Raw genomic sequence first — 22867 nt, 5'->3', positions numbered from 1 at the left:
TTTTCTGTTTCAGTAATTAAAAAAATTACATTTGTAGAGTGTATTTTATGACATACAAAAATTACTTAATTTCCAAGGTGTATTTAAAAACACGGTGCACTATGATTTGGTTGGAGAAAAAAAATACAACACATGACAACAAATTCAGTCTTTAGTGATTTTCCGAAGAACAAACTGAAACTGTTAACATGAATAATTTACAGGTCTATCACCTTGTCATCTGTCTCTCCCTGTGTTCTCTCTCCCCCTCTTTGCTACCCCCCGCCAAAAGGGGGGTCACCGGTCTCTGCTGCTGTTATTTTGGGGGAATCAGAAAATGTCTCTCTATCACTCTTCTCACCTGAAACTCCTCAGGATCTTGTTGTGGATGTTGTGTGTAACTTTATTGTAATTTAATACAATTGTGGTCTAATTTTATTTCCATAACCTGTGTTATGATGATTGTGTTACTGTAACTGCAACAGCAATTGTCTTTCTTTTATTTTTGTTATGCGTGTCCCAGTCGTTTGAGCGTGATTGCCTATAAAAATGGCTATATAAATAAAAGCTGGTTGCTTTTTTTTTTTTTTTTTTTTTTTTTTTTTTGAAGATGTGGGGGATTGGGATTGGGGTGCGTCAACCCGGTTTGGACACAGAAGGGTGTGCGCGGCTAAAAAAAAAAAAAAAAGTTTGGGTACCGCTGCTTTAAAGGTATACTATGCAACCGGGGTTGATTTTCCAGCGAGGCTCCCCCCAGAGGGCGAAAGTAAAAGTGCACTGTTGTAAAGATGCTCAGCTGTTCTGGTTTCTCCGACAAGCCAGGCGCGGTTGTTTTGAGCTTAGCAGACAGGCGAACGCAACGAAAAGTGGAAAAAACGGCAGTACAAACAATGACTAACACAGTGAAGGTATGAACATCAGGCTTCCCGCAGCGCTGCCGCCGCCTCGCCAAGCCGCGGCCCCTGCCGCAGCCGCCTCGTCCGTTTTATTATTATTATTATTATTATTATTATTATTTTTTTTTTTTTTTTATGTTGGCGAGACGCTACCGCCACCGCCTCGCCAAGCCGCGGCCGCCGCCGCCGCCTCGCCGCGGCTGCCGTGGTAGCGTCTCGCCAACATAAAAAAAAAAAAAAAAAAAAAAAAAAAAAAAATAATAATAATAATAATAATAATAAAAATAAAACTCGATATGCTTGCATGTTTATGTTGTTGCTTTCGCGCGTGCATATAGTGAATGGCAGGGCAAAAACACATGGAGTTCTCCCCGTAAAGCAAGACTTCTGTGGGTGCGGGCCGTGAGCTCTTGCTCTTGCAAGTGCGGTATTTCCCCCACAGACCCCCAGGGCGGCCGAGAAAACCTTTGTTCGACCTGAAATGACTCATTTAATCATCCAAAATGGTATGGAACACATTAATTAACTGAAAAATGTTGCATAGTATGCCTTTAATATATATTTTTCTGTGAATCGGGCTTCTGTTATACATCCGTCCAGCAGGTGGCGAAAATGAGTCGAGACGTTTCTTTCTAGCCTCCGTCAATCCCTGAAGCAGACTGTCTGGTTCTGTTAGCAGAGTTAGCTTTGTTGTGTCTTCTGATCTGAGTGTTTGTGTCTCTGGAGCAACAATGTCTTCATCTCAGTCTCTGAGAGAGTTTATCAGGGAGCGACTGACCGCTGCTGCTGAAGAAATATTCACAGAGTTTGATAAAACCATCGTCCACTACGAGGAAGAGCTGGACCGTCAGCGCAGACTGCTGGAAATCAGCTGCAAACCCCAGATTAACCTGCAGAGAATAGGTATGAACCAACAGAGGTTGGCCTACTGATTATAATTTTACGATACATATTCTTTAATTAGATTAAGCTGCAACACGTATTTTAACACAATGAAATGTGACATTCTGATGTAAAAAGAAAAGTATACATTGTTTTCTAAAACTTAAACTAATAAAGATGGAAAAGTGTGGCGTGGTTTTGTGATCCATTTAAGACAATAATCTGTAGAACTAATCTTTGCTACAGTTAAAGCTGCAGCTGTTCTGGTGTATATGTCCACAAGCTTTGCACATCTAGAGACTGAACCTTTTGCCCTTCTTTGCAAAGTAGCTAAATCTCGGTGGAACTGGATAGGCATCACCTGAGGACATATTTTTAAGTCTTACCACAGATTCTAAATTGGATTTGGTGTGGTCTTTCACTGGGCCATGCTAAAACAGGAATATGCTATGATCTAAACCAGTGTTTCTTAATCCTTGTGCAGGGTCCGCTGTCCTGCATGCTTTTATGTATCACTTCTTCAAATGATTGTATTATTTTTGGAGAATGCCATCAAGTGCAGCAGAAGCCTTTTAATCACTTATTTGTTTAAATACAGCCTCTGTTAGCAGTGAAATGCTTAAAGTACAAACACAAAAACTGCAATGTTTAACGCACAACCTGGGATATAAAAAATGAAGATTGCGTTAAAGTGTGCCGTAATCATCCATGCAATTTTTTTCACCTGTTGTGAAAACGAGCTGTAGTAAGTTTCTATAATCAACAATGACAAACTTCAAGACTTAGACTTAGACAACTGTATTTGTCATTTTGTATGCACAGAGTACGTACAGAACGAAGGTTCTGTTCAAAGTCCTAAACTTTACCTAAGTACACGGAAAAATAACTCTGTTCAGTTCTATTTAACACAGTGAGCATCAAATATGTTTTTTTATGAGTTTGACCTGTGATGGGTTAAACCTGCACAATGAAATAAAAAATAATAATAATCAAACCAATCATCAGAATCACAGCAACTAATTTGTCCATCACTGCTGCATCAATTACTGGCTCAAGTCTGATTTGAAACAATGATCAGATATGGGCCAGATCCCACTAGATCTAAATATGCCTGACCTGGTCATTTGACCCCCCAAAAATCAGATTTGGGCCACATTAGCACGTAGTGGGAACAGAACCAGAGTCTGACTCTTGGCTCATTCATACGTTATAGGATTGTTAAATACAGTGAAAGAGAACTTTAAATATTGTGATATACTGGAAATTGAGATGTAAGTTAAGGTCATATTACCCAATCCAACTTTAAAATTCCTAAAAAAAAATTACAAAACTTTTGATTCCAAGCTTCTTTTTTTTATTTATTACCACATGAAGGAAGTAATTTTAAGTTAAATGAAAAGATAAATGTTACAAGTTTAAAATTCCATGTTTTTTCTCTAATAAGGTCTGCCACTATTTTGGCTATACCAGGTCTGTTTAGGGCATCACATCCTGCAATTCTTCCACAGCTGGAGTCCACTTAGTATGCAAAATGCATTAGCATCTGCTGGTAACTGAGGGCATGTCCATCCTGTTAACGCCTATAAGATTAACATCTGAACCGTGCCTTAAAAACAGCAAAGCGTGCCTATGATCAGAAAATGCAGGGATTTTTCCACAACCCAAGACACACCAGACACATGTTGCAATGAATCCAAACCATCACAGACTACAAGGATGCTCCTTAACATATTTAATAACTACTTTATTTGGATTAAAGCACTCAACAACACTTCTGTGAGGAAATCCACATCTGTGCCGTATAGAAAGAGAGTTATGGCACTCTTTGAACTCGCCGACACCATGTAACGGTTCATGTAACCCTCAGTAGTCCCAAACATCTCAGCGTTGTCAGTTTGAGCGGCTGCTGGCAGGACAGAATGCAAAAAAACAACTAATTTATCATTTCCCCTGCAATTTTCAGCAATTATTGACCAGTACTGTGCTCTGACTACTTTACTGACTTGCTCTTTCTCAAGGTATGTTATTCGGAGTGGCAGGGTATTTATCAGTGTCCTAAATATAATAGGGGAACGGAGATTGCCCACACATAGAATACATTTGGGCTACAGATCCTGTTTATCTATAAAAATAAGTGTTTACACAAGACTCTGATCAATATAAAAATGTCTGCAGTAGTTTATAATAATGTTAAACACTTAAAGCAAACCAAACAGGAGTAATAATACCAGTTTAAAGCTTGTATGTTCTCTGCATGCTAGCATGGAAATGCTATACCTTGTCCTCCTAAACACTTTGTCCCCACTTGGCCATACTCCACGCCACACTTCTTGTGAGTTTTTCAACTGGATTTTTTTTAAGGATACAAACAAATAATCAATTCATGATTAATTGTCAGTTAATGGTTAATTAGATTAAAGTTTGTTCCATCTGATTAACTGATAACGTCCATTTAGACCTTCTTTCAGTGTTATAGTATCTGCTGCAAAACTTAACATGGGCACTGTGAACTTTTTTGCACTAAAACTATTGTCTGCACTATCATATGGTCTGTTAATTGTTGCAATAAACCCTGTTTCTACACATACTTAATACACTAAATACACTGTATATTGTCTTACTCTTACACATAACTTTCTTTTGGTTCGCTGCTACATTCTTGACAAATGTCACAATATTTTCTTTCGGTTTCTTTTCTATTTCTATTTCATACATCTAATAATCTTTATGTTACACGTACTTATTTTTAGACTGTTTCTCTTTTGTCTTCTGTTTTTAATTGGAGCCCTGCAATGAAATTGCGTTCAAATGTACATTGTTAATGTTTAGTTAAATGTTGTTGCTTTTAAACATCAGCTCCTCAAAGAAACCTTAACTTCCTGTAAAAGGAAAAACCTGTCCTTAACTTTATTAACATATGTGTGGTTACTTAGAGAGGGTTTATTTATTTCAAACCCTCTTTTAGTTGGATGAAATGAAAATGTGAATTATTCTTGTTTCATACGCTCATAAATCAATGTTTTTTTTCTTCTCCTTCCTCTTCAGTTCTCCCACAGCATTATGTTTGTAAGGAGGAGGAGGTTAACACTGACCATCACTTCTGCAACCTAGAGAGTATCTGCACTTTAGACCAAGAGAAGGAACTGTTGAAACCCGAACCTCAACAGATAAAAGAGATTTGCGCTCAGCTAGAACCACCACAAATTAAGGAGGAACCAGAACAACCAGCTATAAAGACTGAGCAGGAGGAACTCTATTTTAGTCGAGAGAAAGAGCAGTTTGAACAACAGCAGTCAACTGATTCCTTTACAGTAGTCACTGTTTATGAAGAAATGGACCACAGGGAACCAGAATCTTACAAGGACCAACTCATTGCTCAGATTTCCTCTGAGTCTGAGAAACAAAGTCACCAAAGGAACAGCCCTGGAGATTCAGGATCAAGTAGAGTTGAAGAAAATAAGAGCTTTCAGCAAATCAGAGTGGATGTTGAGGATGTAGAAGATAAAGAAATGGAAAGAGAGGAGACAGTGCACACTAATAACCGTGTTTCAGTGTGTAAAATCTGTGGTAAAATTTTTGCTAGAAGTTATTTGACTTATCACATGAGAATTCACACAGGTGAGAAGCCTTTCTCATGTGTGACTTGTGGCAAAAGCTTTACAATGCAGGCCAACTTGAAGCTTCACATACGAACGCACACAGGTGAGAAGCCTTTCTCCTGTTTGACCTGTGGAAAAAGATTCATTGATAAAATAGGTTTATATCGGCACACAAGGACTCACACAGGTGAGAAGCCTTTTTCATGCTTGACCTGTGGAAAAAAATTTGCTGTTAGAGCAGCTTTATGCCGACACACAATAACTCACACAGGTGAGAAACCTTTCTCGTGTTTGATGTGTGGGAAAGCATTCAGCTTAAAAGCAAGTTTATCTCGGCACATAAGAACTCATACAGGTGAGAAGCCTTTCTCATGTTTGACTTGTGGAAGAAATTTCAGCGATAGAGTAGGTTTATCTCGGCACAAAAAAATACATACAGATGAAAAGCCTTTTTGACTTGTGGAAAACATTTTACTGGTTGAGTTCATTTGACTACTCATTTGATGACACACTGAGGTGAGCAGGCGTGATCTTCTGATACTCTTATACGTTGGTGTACTTGAGAAGTGAAGTTGAACCTTGTAGCTCAGGGGTCACCAACCTTTTTGAAACAGAGCTACTTCATCGGTACAGTATCATCTAAAGGGCTACATGTACTGACCTTTGAACTACAAGAGTTTAAGCTCACCATAACTTTACATAATATAAATATGTTTTAAATGTCATTTTTAAGTCTATGTAAATACAAGTATGATTAAAAATAAGCGCAACTGAATAAAGTAGCATTTTAAATGCAGCTCACTGGAGGGTTGTGCTATTTCTTTGAACATGCATGAGGGCACCACATATGGCCATGGGGGTGGGGGGAGGGGAGGGGTGGGGTGGGGGCTACCTGTAGATGATCATTAAGTAGGTTCCAATATGACTTGTTGATTTGCTCAAAAAAATATTTAATGCAGTTCCATGTGTTAGTTTGCTGCTAAAGACAATGTTGTCCTCCTGCTTCAGGAATGTAATTGTTTATTTTGAATATTGCAGTCCAAAAACAGACAAGAAATACATGATTATTACACATTAATCATAAAGGTAAACAACTAATTACTGCCTTTATTCTTCCTTATTTTTACAATAATAGAATATAAATCAGGGTTTCTCCTAGAAATGTTATCTTTTGGGGGGGGGGGTTGAACATTAATATAGTGATGCCTCTTCTTTGGGCGGTGGCAAAGATTTTCCTTCCACTTAGCTCCATTAATATCACAGTACACAGCTTTTTATGAGCAGCCAGCTTCTGTCTCAATTTTTCTCTTATTTATCCATTTTTTGTCTCTCTATGTTTCTGTCTCTATCATGTATATTTGTACATGGTTATAATTTGAAGGCTACCTGCCTAAAAGCTCTTTAAATTTAGATTTGCAGTGCAACTTTATTCAATTAAAATTTTATTATATGTGGGGTTCTGTTTCTGATCCATTCATGGGATCTATTTAGCAACAAAATGTCTTTTCCAAGTATAAAGCAGCCATCTGTTTTCAGGGATTGACTATGGAAGGTGGATTTTTGTTTCCAATGGACACTTTTGGTGATTTGCGACAATCAAAGCAAATGGTATTTTTGTAGGACATCTGAAAATGACCATAGAGCAGTTTACCTGTTTAGAATGTGCTATGTAGAGCTATTATGTTTAAAATAATCAAGTTTAAACAGGTGTAATCATTCACATATTAAGCATTCTCAGTATACAGAAGTAATCGGGGCACCACGTAAAATAAACAAATGCGTTATTTCCTGTTGTAACACACAACAGAAAAGAATGCATTTAATCCATTGGTTTCTGCACTCTCAACGCAAGCAATACTAATTCTGTCAAGGATAATTCTTGGGTCATTTAAGCGTTTCTCTTTAATGAATGCCCCATGTTCCCCCATCACAAGATGGGGTCGCGAGGGGTGCTGGTGCCTATCTCCAGCTGTAAATGGGCGAGAGGTGGGGTACACCCTGGACAGGTCGCCACTCCATCGCAGTCTTTCTCTGACTTCAACCACAAGAAAAGAAATTCAAAAGTAAAATTAGGAAATATTTATTGTATTTATAGTTTAAGTGATCCTTTAACATAATTTGAAGAAAGTTTGTTGTCACCTTTTAGTATTGTGGAAAAATTTATCACTGAAAATTAGACAAATTAATATGTTGGATGGGCATAATAAAGAACTTTGACTTGGGTTTTCTCAAACAATTTGCTGTAAAATTAGGACATGTTTTTTTCTAGTTATTGTATAAGTGACCCTTTAACAAAAAATGAAGACAGTTTGTTGTCACCTTTTGCCATTTTGGAGAAATAAATTACTGGAACTGATACAAATGAATATGTTGCACAAACATAAAGAACTTTGACTTGGGTTTTCTCCAAACATCTACAGTAGAATTATGATTTATTCTAATTATAGTATAAGTGACCCTTTAACATAATATGAAGAGAGTTTGTTGTCACCTCTTAGGATTTTGGACAAATACATTACTGAAAAGGACTCAAATGAATATGTAACATAACATAATAAGGAACTTTGATGGGTTTTCTCCAACAATCTACAGTAGAATTATGAAATATTTATTTTGGTTAAAGTATATGTGACCTTTTAACATACTATGAGGAGAATTTGTTGTCACATTTTATGATTTTGGAGAAATTTATTTCATAAAATGAGACAAAAATATCCAGAATGGGTTTATAAGGAATTAGGACTTGGCATTTTTTCTCAAAATCTACAGTAAAATTAAGAAAGATTTATTCTAATTATAGTATAAGTGACCCTTTAACATAATATGAAGAGAGTTTTGTCACCTTTTATGATTTTGGAGAAATAAATTACTGAAAATAACACAAAAGAATCTGTTGGATGGGCATTATAAGACACTTTGGCTTTTGTTTTCACCAAAAATCTACAGTAAAATTATCAAATATTTATTCTAATTATAGTATATGTGACCCTTTAACATAATATGAAGAGAGTTTTAATCACCTTTTAGGATTTTTGGGGAAATGAATTACTGAAGATGACACAAATTGATATGTGTGATGGGCATTATAAGAAACTTTGACTTGGGTTTTCTCCATAAGAAGACAAATTACACATTTAACTTGTTAATTGATTCAAATGAAGCCAATATTCCTCAGGTTTGGACCTGTGTGTGTGTGTGTGTGTGTGTGTGTGTGTGTGTGTGTGTGTGTGTGTGTGTGTGTGTGTGTGTGTGTGTGTGTCCACTTACTTTAATAAATCAGCTAATACAGACTGTAATTGACCTCTAAGACGATATAAATATTTGTTTGAGTTTTTGTACGTGTTGTATTGTATTCTACAGGAAGTAAATCCGCACTGTTCAAGTAATTATTCAATAATGATCTTGAAAAAGACCAAACAATGCCTTTCCAAACCATTCGAGAAATTATTGCTGCAGTGGTATTCATATTAACATGAATACAACAAACCTACAAGAGAGCTTCTGATACTTCATTAGATAATCCATAAACTCAGATGGTCTGAAATTATGTGATTTTGTTTCATTCAACATTTATTTCTCTGAATCTGCCTTCCTTTATACATCCGTCCAGCAGGTGGCGATAATGAACCAACCGAGACGTGTCTTTCTAGTCTCCGTCAACCCCGGAAGCAGACTGCCTGGTTCTGTAGTCAGCTTTGTTATGTCTTCTGAGCTGAGTGTTTGTGTCTCTGCAGCAATAATGTCTTCATCTCAGTCTCTGAGAGAGTTTATCAGGGAGCGACTGACCGCTGCTGCTGAGGAAATATTCACAGAGTTTGATAAAACCATTGTCCACTACGAGGAAGAGCTGGATCGTCAGCGCAGACTGCTGGAAATCTGCTGCAAACCCCAGATAAACCTGCAGAGAATAGGTATGAACCACCAGAGGCTGGTCTACTGATGTACGATATATATTTGTAGTTCAGTTAAGCAGCACTTTAAGGTTTCTGTAAACGTATTTCAATAATGCAGTCGAAGATGGGAAAAAAACTTTATTTACATTTTTTTAAATTACATCAATGGCACTACAAACTCCAATGTATATTCAACACGATGTAATGGTAAATTGTGACGTAAAGCATAAACTAATATAAATAGGAAAAGTGTGGTGTGAATTTATATTCAGCCCATTTAAGCAAATTTTCTATAGAATTACTCTTTGCTACAGTTAAAGCTGCAGCTGTTCTGGTGTATGTCTCCAGGCTTTGCACATCTAGAGACTGAAACTTTTGCCCATCTTTACAAAATAGCTAAACAGCGGTCAAACTGGATAGACAGCACATATTGTTAAGTTTTACTACAGATTCTAATTTAGATTTGGTGTGGACTTTCAATGGGCCATGCTAAAACAGATATATGCTTTGATCTAAACCCGTGTATCTTAATCCTTGTGCCCAGGGTCCGCTGTCCTGCATGCTTTTATGTATCTCTACTGATTGCATTACCTTTGCAGAATGCCATTGAGTGCAGCGGAAGCCTTTTAAACACTCATTCATTAGCAGGGCAATGCCTAAAATACACAGGACAATGGACCCTCAGCACCAGAGGCCTCATGTACAAAACATGCATATGCACAAAAAAACTGGTGGCACAATGTTTGATACACAACTTGGCATGTACAAAAATAAACGTTACGTTAAAGTGTGCATTAATCCACTCACGTTTTTGACTCTGTAAAAATGAGCGGCAGCCACGTAAATTTCTTCAGTCGACAATAACAAACTGCAAAGTCTTGAACTTCACCTACGTACACTGAAAAATAACTCAGTTCAGTTCTGTTTAACTCAGTGAGCATCAAACCTGATTTTCTTTTAATGAGTTTGACCTGTGATGGGTTAAATCTGCACAATGAAATACACATTCAAAAAAGGTTGTATCGGGAGCACCAGCAGTGTTAACCTGACAACAGCCAGATGCATGTCTCGCTCCGCCTAGCTCCATGCATCTGGCTGTTGTCAGGTTACGGCAGTGTTGCTTCCCGACTTATTTCCGCCACTCACCAAAGCGGAAATGCGTCACGTTTAAGTAACTTTATAATAATAATAATACAAAATAACAAAAATAAATGCCTGACGAGCGTTTATATGCAGGTTAATAGGATTATCAATCGGCATAAACCACCCCTCTCGTTTGGATTACAATTTCATTCTGATTGAGTTTAATCTGATCACAATATTCCAATTGGCTTGTTTACATGACACATTTTTATTCAGATCGGATGGTTTTTAGTCCGATTACTTTTTTCCATGTAAATGTAGCTATTGTTTGGCACATCTCGAATGGATGTGCCAAACAATGACCTCATGCTCAGCACGCTTTGGTCCAGCAAACGTTGAAGCAATGGTTTAAACAAGTGTTATGTCAGCATGTGCTGAAGGGGAAACACACAAAGAGAGAAAAAAAATGTATTCTGGCATTTTATGGAGCTTTTGAAGTCTATAAGGATTCGGGGAGTCAGCCAGGAATGGAGGGGTAGGGATTTTAACGACTTCACAGAGACCAATTTCGTTCCCAGTTAAGGCCATAAATATTTGAACAGTGGCACAATGTTCATGATTTGGGCTCTGCATGCCACCACATTGGATTTGAAATAAAACAACTACAATGTAACTGAAGTGCAGACTTTAAGGATTAATACAAGGGGTTGAACAAAAATATATGATTAAACATGTAGAAATTATAGCTATTTTTATACACATGCTCCTCATTTAATTTAAATGATTGTAAAATAAAATCCTGTATTTTATAAACATCTGTTTGGGTTTAATTTTAAAATGTATTAAATTAAATGTAATGGAAATTGGGAATTATTCTTGTTTTATACTCGCATAAATCAATATGTTTTTCGTATTTCTTCTGTCTCTTTAGCACTCCCACAGCATTATATTTGGAAGGAGGAAGAGGTTCCCACTTATCATCACTTCTGTAGCCTAGAGAGTAACTCCACTTTGGACCAAGAGGAGCCACAACCTTTTTACAGAGAGGAACCGGGGAAACCTAAACCTCAACAAATAAAAGAGAACCAAGCCGAGTTAGAACCACCACAGATAAAGGAGGAACAGGAGGAACCAAAGATTAAGAATGAGCAGGAGGAACTCTATATTAGTCTGGAGAAAGAGCAGGTTGAACAACAGCAGTCAACTGATTCCTTTACAGTAGTCACTGTTTGTGAGGAAAGAGACCACAGGGAACCACAATCATACAAGGACCAACTCATCGCTCAGATTTCCTCTGAGTCTGAGGAACAAAACCACGAAAAGAGCGACCTAGAAGTTTCCGAGTCGAGCAGCGATGAAGAAAAGAGTTCTCAGCAAATCAGAGGTGACATTGAGGATGTAGCGAATACAGAAGTGGACAGACAGGAGACAGTGCACACAAATGACAGCATTTCAGCTTGTGAAGTCTGTGGTAAAATGTTTGGTAAGAGTTATTTGACTGATCACATGAGAATTCACACAGGTGAGAAGCCCTTCTCATGTGTAACTTGTGGAAAAAGTTTTACACTGCAGGCCACCTTGAAGCTTCACATAAGAACGCACACAGGTGAGAAGCCTTTCTCATGTTCGACCTGTGGAAAGAAATTCAGCGATAGAGCAGGTTTATACCGGCACACAAGGACTCACACAGGTGAGAAGCCTTTTTCATGCTTGATCTGTGGAAAACGTTTCCATCAAAGAAGTCATTTCACTGATCACATGAAAACACACACAGGTGAGAAGCCTTTCTCGTGTTCGACATGTGGAAAACATTTTAGCGTAAAAGGAAGCTTATCTCGGCACATAAGAACTCATACAGGTGAGAAGCCTTTCTCGTGTATGATATGTGAAAGAAATTTCAGCGATAGAGCAAGTTTGTCGCGGCACACAAAAGTCCATACAGGCGAGAAGCCTTTTTCCTGTATGACTTGTGGAAAACGTTTTAATCGCAGAGGGCATTTGACTAGTCATATGATAACACACCGAGGTGAGCAGGTGTAATCTTGTGATACTCTTCGTGGGTGTACTTCAGAACTGCCAGGTGGGAAGTTGAACTTTGTAGGTATTCATCAAATATGCTCTGATATGGCTTGTTGATGCGCTATTAAAATATTTTGTGCTTTTCCTCTTATTTGTTTGTTGCTCAAACCATAAGCAATGTGGTCCTCCTACTTAAGGAAAGTGATTTTTATTTTGACCTAGGTATGCAAACAATTAAGGATTAATGATTTAATAGATTAAAGTTTGTTCCATCCGATTAACTGATAAGTGTTGTAGTATGGCCGCCATCTACAAGAGGATGTGATGACGTAAAATGGAAGGGCATTACGCAAAAGAATTGTAATTTAATATAAAAAGACATGATGCCAAAAGCACAGTTGAAAGTGACTGCTTTCATGAGGATTATAAGTGTTTGACATGTTTTATTCAACTTATTTGTTTATATTTAGTATCCTAATAAGTTCCTGCTTAGTTAGATTTTACAAATATGTCAAATTTTAATAATGTGTGAGAGAACCATATTTTTTTTATTTGAGTCCATATTTAATACAGGTGGCACAATTGTTAAAATATTATGAATCCATACAATCCAAGATATTGTAAAAATATAGCCCTTCATGTTATGGACTCTTGATTAACTCATTAATCCATAACTTGTATACCTATTTTGCACATTATAAAATTATTATTTTGTTTTTTTATACGCTTCAGACAAGCTCTCTTTTCAATATCACCGGTCTGGATACAGCACTTAGAGCAAATAATGTGATAAAAATACTCAATTTATTTGTGATGGGTCAAAAACACAAACCCGGATTTGTTAGACCATCAAAATAATCTGCAATGCCCTGTAACAAAGCCAAGCTTCCACAGATGTCATTTTTAACCTACAGTGGCACACACCTTTTAAATCCATTTCAGTATTAAGTAAATTTTTGCTCACATCTGCCATCAGTTATAGTAAAAGTGATCAAAATGAGACAGTTTTTATTTGTAGTAGATTTTTTCTTTTTCTTTTGGATCATGTTGATAAAGTAATAGATTAGAAAGAAGTGAAACAGTTCCATTGTAAAAAGTTATTAGTCAGGAAAAGGGAAACATAAAAACAAATAATGTCTTTCCATACTGTATATCATGTGAAATGACGTTATATATTGTAGTTTGCTGTTACCTAAGCTTGATTATGATATGAACATTGGAAACCAAATTCAAATTCCTTGTCTGTTCCCACAAACTTGGCTAATAAACTTGATTCTGATTATAACATAATCTTTATCTTTTCTCACTTTAACATTTCTTCACAATAAATGTTTCCTCTAGGTCAACGAGAATTAGTAATTTTTCTCTATTTGTTAGATGTTTGAACACTCAATGAAATCTTGAAGTTCTCATACATTTTTGTGATATTGGTTTAACTTTTAAACTGTATTACTTAAATAAAACATTTTGGGTGTCAATGTAATTTTTATTTAATTTTGACTCATTTTTCCTGGTGTAACTGAGTCAGGTTTGTAGGCCACCCTGCTTGCACACAACTTTGTAGCACTGCCCACAGACATTCTATTGACCTGAGACCAGGGCTTTGTAATGGACAAAAAATGACTTTGTTGTCCTTAAGCTAGTTTGCCCAAGCATTAATTTCCCTCATGATGTTTTGAGATGTTGCCACAGTATGTCCACAACATTTTAATTTCCTCATGAAGCCATGTGTGAAGTGCACCAATCCTTCCTGCAGTGAAACATCAGCCCAACATATTTTACCCCTTCTCCCATTTTCCGCTAAATGTAACAATGCTTAGTATGGTCCAAAACTTTAATTTTGGCATATTAACATACTGTTTATATATTTATGCCTGATGTTTGTATTCTTTGAGCCCTCTAACCAAAGTCAAATTTCTTAATTGTGCATACAGGCATTGCCAAATAATGCCATTTCTGATAATCAGACAGATGAAACATCTATAAAAATTAAAATCTTTTTTGGGAAAGCATTTGCAAACTATAGCGAGTTTTTTCTTTGTTCAGTGGCCATTGAGCCCAGGTTGGTACATTTAACTGTGGAGGGCACTCTCATGCCAGCTTCACCCAGCATCTTCACAAGGTTATGAATCGCAAGACAGAGGCTTTCTCTTTTGGTGCTTTAGGCTGAAACAAAACTTTTGGTCCCTATTACATAATTGCATGTGTGTGGTAAAAACAAAATGACATGGAGTTAAACATGGTGGTGGCAGCAGCGTTGAATGGGCAAATAATATTGCCCCTTTTTTTTATTTTAAGAGATAAGATAAGATAGGCTGTATTGATCTCACGTTGGAGAAATTCACTTGTCCCATCGGCTCAATAGTCAATCAAAAGTCAGAAGAAGGTGCCAAAAGTAGGAAAAGGTGCATCAGTTATATTCCCCATCTGAGTTAGTTGTTGTACCTACTAATATTCTATTGAATGGATAATCTTGTTTTGCTGGTTTTGAAATCCAGAAAATTTTTTAATATTTCTGAATTCATTGAAATACTGATTATTGGTTGTGTTAAAGTTTGAATTCAAATCTTAATTGACCCCCTCCACTGCAGGTCGATTTGCTGCTTTCTTTAGAAGCAATGCATTTTACTCTATTGAAAAGCTGGACTTTCCTCCATGTCCAGAAGAATTTATCACCTGCTTGCAGTGCACTTGAACAAAGAGTTTGGACTCCATCACACCTCTAAAGCAGATATCTACCAAAGTTAAGCCAGACCCCTGGCTTAATGATTCCACCCGGGCCATTAGACAGCCCTGCAGACAGGCAGAGAACAGATGGAAGGAGGACGGGCTTCATGAGTCTCTGTGAATATCAAAAAGCTGTTAAGCAGGCCAAGCCGCAGTATGTTTCAAATTTAATTTCAACCAGCTAAATCAGCCATGGGTCTTATTTAGAACCATTCAGTCTGTCATTAATCCTTCTGTCAATGTTCTGAAAACTGTAACATAGTCTACCTGTGATGATTTCTTTAACTGCTTCAGTCAAGCAGAACATTGCCTGCACATACAGTTCTGTCCGATTATGTTTTTTTTCCAGTGACCTCTGCTGTCTTTGATCAGTTTGAGCTGGTGTCATGGACGAGACAAGCCAACGACCGTCAGAACATTATTCCCTTTGACACCATGGGTCTTTCTCCTGACTTTCATTGATGGTTGCTCAACATCAGATTTTGTTTCATCTGTTTTCAAGCATGCTGTGGTCAAGCATCTCCTGGCTTAGATCCTGCAGTCTTCTTTAATTTTAGGACAGTTTCCCATTTGTCTTGTTTGTCCAAAGTTCTAGAGAGGACTGTTTTCATTCAGTTACAATCGTTTATAGAAAATAACATTTAAAAAAAAAATCCAGTCTTACTTCAGCACTACTCAAGTCCAGAGCTAACAAAGGCATGGGTGACTTTCCCCAGATAGCTGCGGCCGAGGAATTACTTTATTTTTGACAGCAGTTGTTTTTTCTTCAAAATCAACCTGTTTGTTAAGTTTTTAGCAGCAATCAGATTTCAGTTTGAGGTCATGATGGTTATGGGGGGTGAGAGCAAGATTGGGTATAACCCACATGACTTGCCGGAGGCATCACACTGAATCCATAGTTTTGTCATTATTTAGGGGGAGAAAGTATTGAGTATTGACATTGTTTAATGTCCTTTACACAGCAAATAGATTTGCAAGTTATTCACACACAGATAAAAAGACTATTCCGGGCAATAATTGGACCTAAAAGCAGTATTTGTTTCTTCCATTGTGCAGTGTGTAAAGCCGGTAAAATCAGCTTACAAAATGTGCTCCTCTTCTAGAAATGAAAGACAGTATCAAAATACTGAAAGACAACCACATTCTTAAATAAAAAAAGGCTTGTGTTTGGCTTTGAATAGGAGCCGGTCCGTCATTGAGCGTAACTCATAGGGAGGACTATTCCAGGAGGTTGAACCAGGAAGATGTTGATCAGCACGTTGTAAAGCTCTGCTGGGCTGGTGGGTTTTCAAAAGTTCACATAGATAAGGTGGGACAAGGCCAGTCAGTGCTTTAGGAACAAACAACAGCAGTTTAAATTGTAGTCTAAACTGAAGCGGTAGCCACTGCAGAGATGAAAGGACAGGAGTGATATGTTCATGTTTAACGTGTGTTGCTTTAGAGACGAGAATTTTGTACAAGCTGTAAACGTGAGATGTCAGACCAATTGATACCGAGATGTAATTAATTATAGTAATAAAAGTACAAAACAGTATCCTCTTGTCTTTCGATGCCAGAAAACTTGTTTTGCCAGCAGGTGGCGATAATGAGCCGAGACGTTTCTTTCTGGTCTCCATCAAACCCGGAAGCAGACTGTCTGGTTCTGTTAGCAGAGTTAGCTTTGTTGTGTCTTCTGAGCTGATTGTTTGTGTCTCTGCAGTAATAATGTCTTCATCTCAGTCTCTGAGAGAGTTTATCAGGGAGCGACTGACCGCTGCTGCTGAAGAAATATTCACAGAGTTTGATAAAACCATCGTCCGATACGAGGAAGAGCTGGACCGTCAGCGCAGACTGCTGGAAATCTGCTACAAACCCCAGATAAAGCTGCAGAGAATAGGTATGAACCACCAGAGGTACTGAGGTTACACATCACAGAGCTGCTGGAAAAGAAAAAAATAACTCCGAGGTTTAATATAAATCTTTAATTAAATCAAGCAGCACATAATTTTCCGTATCATATGAATTGATCTGTTTATTAAAACCTATATATATATATATATATATATATATATATTTGTGTGTGTGTGTGTGTGTGTGTGTGTGTGTGTGTGTGTGTGTGTGTGTGTGTGTGTTTGAGTTGGAAACGGTCTGATCTGACAACAGTGTAGTGCTGTGTCCATTCAATTACCTCAAAAGTTGAGCATAAGCATTAACAGACGCTGATAAACATGAGCACTGATGTCAGGCTGAACACTGACTGAAGTAAAAATTCATGCTAGGAGAGGTAACTACAGCCACAGACATATATACGTAGACGCGTCATAGGGCGCAGGTTCGCACGTCAACGTCACCGCCATATTGTATGTGGCAGAAAAAAGTTGAGTTCTGTTATTGTGAACGTGAATAAGAGAAGATGCCTCATTCCTGTGCTGCAATAAATACACACACATATATATATTTGTGTGTGTATGTGTTATGAATATAAGGATCAATTTGTTAAATCTAAACATTGTGGTCTTCATTATTTCATAAAACTGTGTCACATGTGAACCTTTAGGAACAGACTTTTTGGGTGAGTATTAAAGAGGTAAAATTAATAATATGAGGAAAAAAAGTCCTAGGTCAATAAAGTAAAAATAAACAAACAAACACAAAAGTGATAATGTTATTGTCAGGGTTTTGTTTACCGATGAACTCAGGACGCACACACGGGACTAAAAGTTTGAGTTTTTATTGAAGGAAGTATGCTGGGTGGTGAGTGATGAAGACCGGAGGTTCAGGACTGCAGAAGGTCAGGGATGAATGTGATGGCAGGAGCTGACGGCCCGGAGACAGAGAGTCCACACTTGCTAGGTGCTGCTCGGCTAGCAGGCCTCAGCACTCAGGTTAGCAGTTCATTTGGAGACACCAGGGCACAGAGCTGAGCTTCACCAGGGCGGCTAGTCAGGTTAGCAGAACTTGAGAGACACCAGGGCACAGAGCTGAGCTTCACCAGGGCGGCTAGTCAGGTTAGCAGAACTTGAGAGACACCAGGACACAGAGCTGAGCTTCACCAGGGCGGCTAGTCAGGTTAGCAGAACTTGAGAGACACCAGGGCTCAGAGCAGAGCTTCACCAGGGCGGCTAGTCAGGTTAGCAGAACTTGAGACACCAGGGCACAGAGCAGAACCTCTCCAGGAACAAACAGTGAACAAACAGTCTTTAGAGTGACTGACAGGACTAACCTTAACAAAAGGAGCAAAACAAAGCTTCCAAGGCAAACCGGGGACTGGCATGGAGAGGTGTGGGATGATGACGGCCCAGTGCTGAACTGAAGGCAGAGGCAGGTTTAAATAGAACACTTCACAGGTGAAAACAGGGTCTGGCTAATTGACTGGTAAATGATAACAGGTGTGACTGACTGCTGAGGAGGTGAAGTGAAAAATGACAGAAAATAACTGATGACAGAAAACTAACAATAAATAAAGTCAAACCTAACCCAAAAGAGATGAAAAAATGAAAATAACAGAAAAACAAAGCCAAAGCAAAACTCAATCATGACATTACCCCCCCCCCCTCAAGGCCGGACTCCGGACGGCCTAAAATCAAACAAAACAAACTACAAAGTGACGAACCAGGGTGGGTGGAGGGACGGCAGGCAAGAGTCATAACCAAGCTGATCTAACCTGGGTGGGTGGAGGGACGGCAGGATGGCGGGCAAGAGTCATAACCAAGCTGATCTAACCTGGGTGGGTGGAGGGAAGGTAGGATGGTGGGCTAAAATCAAACCAAAACTACCCACTAGGGCGAACTAAAAAGGATGTCCAACAGATGCTGGTAGGCAAAACAAAAGATGTCTAACCGACGTTGACAGGCGAACAATCGCCACAAGGCAGAACAGGCGTACGACAACGCCAGAGGGAAGAACAGGCGTACGACAACGCCAGAGGGAAGAACAGGCGTACGACAACGCCAGAGGGAAGAACAGGCGTACGACAACGCCAGAGGGAAGAACAGGCGTACGACAACGCCAGAGGGAAGAACAGGCGTACGACAACGCCAGAGGGAAGAACAGGCGTACGACAACGCCAGAGGGAAGAACAGGCGTACGACAACGCCAGAGGGAAGAACAGGCGTACGACAACGCCAGAGGGAAGGAACGGGCGTACGACAGCGCCAAAGGAAAGGAACGGGCGTACTTAACGCCAAAGGGAAGGAACGGGCGTACTAAACGCCAAAGGGAAGGAACGGGCGTACTAAACGCCAAAGGGAAGGAACGGGCGTACTAGCGCCAAAGGGAAGGAACGGGCGTACTAGTGCCAAAGGGAAACCCGCCGGGGCGTGAGGAAAACGCCGGGGCTGGGGAAGAGAACGTCGGGATATGAGGGAAGCAGGAACGTCTAAAACACCTAGGAACAAGAACGGAGGGCGTACTTACACGCCGGGGAACCGAGAACAAAGGGCGTCCTAACACGCCAGGGAACCGAGAACAAAGGACGTCCTAACACGCCGGGGAACCGAAAACAGAGGGCGTCCTAACACGCCGGGGAACCGAAAACAGAGGGCGTCCTAACACGCCGGGGAACCGAGAACAAAGGGCGTCCTAACACGCCGGGGATCCGAAAACAGAGGGCGTCCTAACACGCCGGGGAACCAAGAACAGAGCGTGTCTAAACACGCCGGGAACACTAAATCTAACGCTAGAAATCTAAACACCAGGGAAACAGGAACAAAGGGCATCCTAATATGCCAGGAAACAAGAGCGGAGGGCATCCTAAAATGCCAGGAGACAAAGGGCGTTCTAACACGCCAGGGGAATAAGAGCTAGGGGGCCAAAACAAAACTAGGAAGCGCTGGGAAACTAAAGATCTAAACCAAAAACTAGAAAACCCAGGCATGAACTAACCTATAGAACAAAACCAGAAGAACTAGGGTAGGGACAACAAAAGAAAAACCGAAGCAAAAAACTAGAAAAATCAAAATAAAACTAAAAGAAACTAGGAAAAAGAGCAAGACGTACAAGAGAAAAAAAAAACTATAAAACTAATGCAAAAACCAAAACAAAGAAACTAGGACAGGAACGGGTAAACTATAGTAACACTAGATAACTAAAGCTAGAACAAAAACAAAAACTAAGAGAACAAGGCAAAAACCTAGGATTCTAAAGCAAACAGAAATAACCAAAGCAAAAACCGGAAGACTATAGGCAAACCTGAAACACCAGAACAGAGGTGGAAAAACAAACGAAAATAGAAACTCAAGTACTCTAAGAAAAAACAAAGAACCCCCTAAATAACTCTAAAACCCCAAAAATCCTAAGTAAATCAAAACTGAAATCGAGCCCAAAAAATAAGGCACTGGCCTTAAGGGCTCAGGCAAAAACGGCTGCTAAGCAAAAAAGAAAAGTCTTCGTGGAGGTTGTCCTGGACGAGGCAGGCGGCGGAGCAGCATCGCCCGACTAAACCCTCGAGGAGGGCGGCCCCGACGAGGCAAAGTCAAGCGGCCCGGAGACCGCGGTCGGCGGCTCTGGCCGAACAAAAAAGTCAGAGACGGGCGCCGTGGTGGACTGCCCCGACGAGGCAGAGTCGAGCAGCTCGAAGTCCGCAGTCTGCGGCTCCGGCCAAACAGAGAAGTCAGAGGCGGGCGCCGTGGTGGACGGCCCCAACGAGGCAGAGTCGAGCGGCTCGAAGTCCGCAGTCTGCGGCTCCGGCCGAACAGAAAAGTCAGAGGCGGGCGCTGTGGTGGACGGCCCCGACGAGGCAGAGTCGAGCGGCTCGGAGTCCACAATCTGCGGCTCTGGCCGAACAGATCAGTTGGAGGCGGTGCCAAGCTACAGGTCTCGGCGGAAACCGAGGCCAGAGGCGGGTTCTCCTGGACCTCCTCACGAGGCTTGGGCGGAGGCAGGTCCTCCTGGACCTCCTCACGGAACTTGGGTGGAGGCAGGTCCTCCTGGACCTCCTCACGGAACTTGGGCGGAGGCAGGTCCTCCTGGACCTCCTCACGGAACTTGGGCGGAGGCAAAGCGGCTCCCTCGGAGGCCTCGGGCTGAGGCAAAGCGGCTCCCTCGGAGGCCTCGGGCTGAGGCAAAGCGGCTCCCTCGGAGGCCTCGGGCTGAGGCAAAGCGGCTCCCTCGGAGGCCTCGGGCTGAGGCAAAGCGGCTCCCTCGGAGGCCTCGGGCTGAGGCAAAGCGGCTCCCTCGGAGGCCTCGGGCTGAGGCAAAGCGGCTCCCTCGGAGACCTTGGGCTCATCCTCGTCGGCCGGCGGATCTATTTTCTTGCCGGCCGGCAGAGCGGAGCCTTCAGTGGTCGGCAGAGCGGAGTCTACTGGTGGAGGCGGAACCATCTCCTCGGCTACTTCAGGCAGTGACGGGCAACAGGCTTCGGAGGGCAGCGGCGCCGGGCTACAGGCTTCAGAGAGCGGCGCCGGGCTACAGGCTTCAGAGAGCGGCGCCGGGCTACAGGCTTCAGAGAGCGGCGCCGGGCTACAGGCTTCAGAGAGCGGCGCCGGGCTACAGGCTTCAGAGAGCGGCGCCGGGCTACAGGCTTCAGAGAGCGGCGCCGGGGTTGGAGGCGGATCCTCCTCTTGAGCCTTGACGGACCCTCTGCGCCGGTGGTTCTGCTGTCTTCGCCGGGAGGGGACAGATGAGGAATCTGGGGCAATCTCGGGGGTGGCAGCTGGCCAGCAGGGCAGAAGGTCGTCTCGGTCACCGTAGTAGAACTCCCACAGCTGGCTCTCCTTGATGCGTGGGGCTCTGCTAGGTGGAACGATGAGCCTCACTCGAGGGGCCAGCTGCGAGTCATGGAGGTGATGACCGAGACGACGAGAGGCTGAGAGGCTTCTCTCCCTGGCCTCCGGGGTAGCTGCATCAACGCCCACGTAAACCACGGGGGAAGTGGAGTCGACCCGGATCGGTGGCACAGGGTCCCGGGCAGAAGCCATCTTGGTGTACCTCTCCCTCATCTGGCGTTCGCACATCTCTACATATGCGAGGATGTCCGGGTCGTCAACTCCTGCAGGTAAGCCCCGCATGGCGCCTGAGTTCACCTTTTGACTGGGCCGTACTGTCAGGGTTTTGTTTACCGATGAACTCAGGACGCACACACGGGACTAAAAGTTTGAGTTTTTATTGAAGGAAGTATGCTGGGTGGTGAGTGATGAAGACCGGAGGTTCAGGACTGCAGAAGGTCAGGGATGAATGTGATGGCAGGAGCTGACGGCCCGGAGACAGAGAGTCCACACTTGCTAGGTGCTGCTCGGCTAGCAGGCCTCAGCACTCAGGTTAGCAGTTCATTTGGAGACACCAGGGCACAGAGCTGAGCTTCACCAGGGCGGCTAGTCAGGTTAGCAGAACTTGAGAGACACCAGGGCACAGAGATGAGCTTCACCAGGGCGGCTAGTCAGGTTAGCAGAACTTGAGAGACACCAGGACACAGAGCTGAGCTTCACCAGGGCGGCTAGTCAGGTTAGCAGAACTTGAGAGACACCAGGGCTCAGAGCAGAGCTTCACCAGGGCGGCTAGTCAGGTTAGCAGAACTTGAGACACCAGGGCACAGAGCAGAACCTCTCCAGGAACAAACAGTGAACAAACAGTCTTTAGAGTGACTGACAGGACTAACCTTAACAAAAGGAGCAAAACAAAGCTTCCAAGGCAAACCGGGGACTGGCATGGAGAGGTGTGGGATGATGACGGCCCAGTGCTGAACTGAAGGCAGAGGCAGGTTTAAATAGAACACTTCACAGGTGAAAACAGGGTCTGGCTAATTGACTGGTAAATGATAACAGGTGTGACTGACTGCTGAGGAGGTGAAGTGAAAAATGACAGAAAATAACTG

At 41.4% G+C, this 22867-nt stretch overlaps 3 protein-coding genes across 3 annotated transcripts in view; all 3 read left to right on the top strand.

Moving 5' to 3' along the window:
* LOC118556154 (zinc finger protein 69 homolog) overlaps window positions 1-22867 on the top strand; it is a 40271-nt gene that overhangs the window by 12156 nt on the left and 5248 nt on the right. The gene's annotated exons all lie outside the window — the stretch shown is intronic.
* On the top strand, window positions 1431-6126 carry LOC105926912 (zinc finger protein 570). The gene is made up of 2 exons (XM_021317024.2): window positions 1431-1778; window positions 4803-6126. The coding sequence occupies exons 1-2, from the start codon at window positions 1607-1609 to the stop codon at window positions 5810-5812; spliced, it is 1182 nt and encodes a 393-aa protein (XP_021172699.2). The 5' UTR covers window positions 1431-1606; the 3' UTR covers window positions 5813-6126.
* On the top strand, window positions 8769-12502 carry LOC118564742 (zinc finger protein 32-like). The gene is made up of 2 exons (XM_036143619.1): window positions 8769-9267; window positions 11264-12502. Exons 1-2 carry the CDS (start codon window positions 8979-8981, stop codon window positions 12370-12372), a joined length of 1398 nt encoding a protein of 465 aa, XP_035999512.1. The 5' UTR covers window positions 8769-8978; the 3' UTR covers window positions 12373-12502.

This window comes from Fundulus heteroclitus, chromosome 12 (genome assembly GCF_011125445.2).
Source record: "Fundulus heteroclitus isolate FHET01 chromosome 12, MU-UCD_Fhet_4.1, whole genome shotgun sequence".
In the NCBI taxonomy this organism is placed as follows: domain Eukaryota; kingdom Metazoa; phylum Chordata; class Actinopteri; order Cyprinodontiformes; family Fundulidae; genus Fundulus; species Fundulus heteroclitus.
This window is presented reverse-complemented; position numbering and strand designations above follow the sequence as displayed.

Coding starts and splice junctions, on each gene's coding strand:
- LOC118564742 (XM_036143619.1), top strand. CDS start 8,979: ATGAACCAACCGAGACGTGTCTTTCTAGTCTCCGTCAACCCCGGAAGC. Junction 9,268..11,263: donor GATAAACCTGCAGAGAATAG/GTATGAACCACC, acceptor CTGTCTCTTTAG/CACTCCCACAGCATTATATT.
- LOC105926912 (XM_021317024.2), top strand. CDS start 1,607: ATGTCTTCATCTCAGTCTCTGAGAGAGTTTATCAGGGAGCGACTGACC. Junction 1,779..4,802: donor GATTAACCTGCAGAGAATAG/GTATGAACCAAC, acceptor CTTCCTCTTCAG/TTCTCCCACAGCATTATGTT.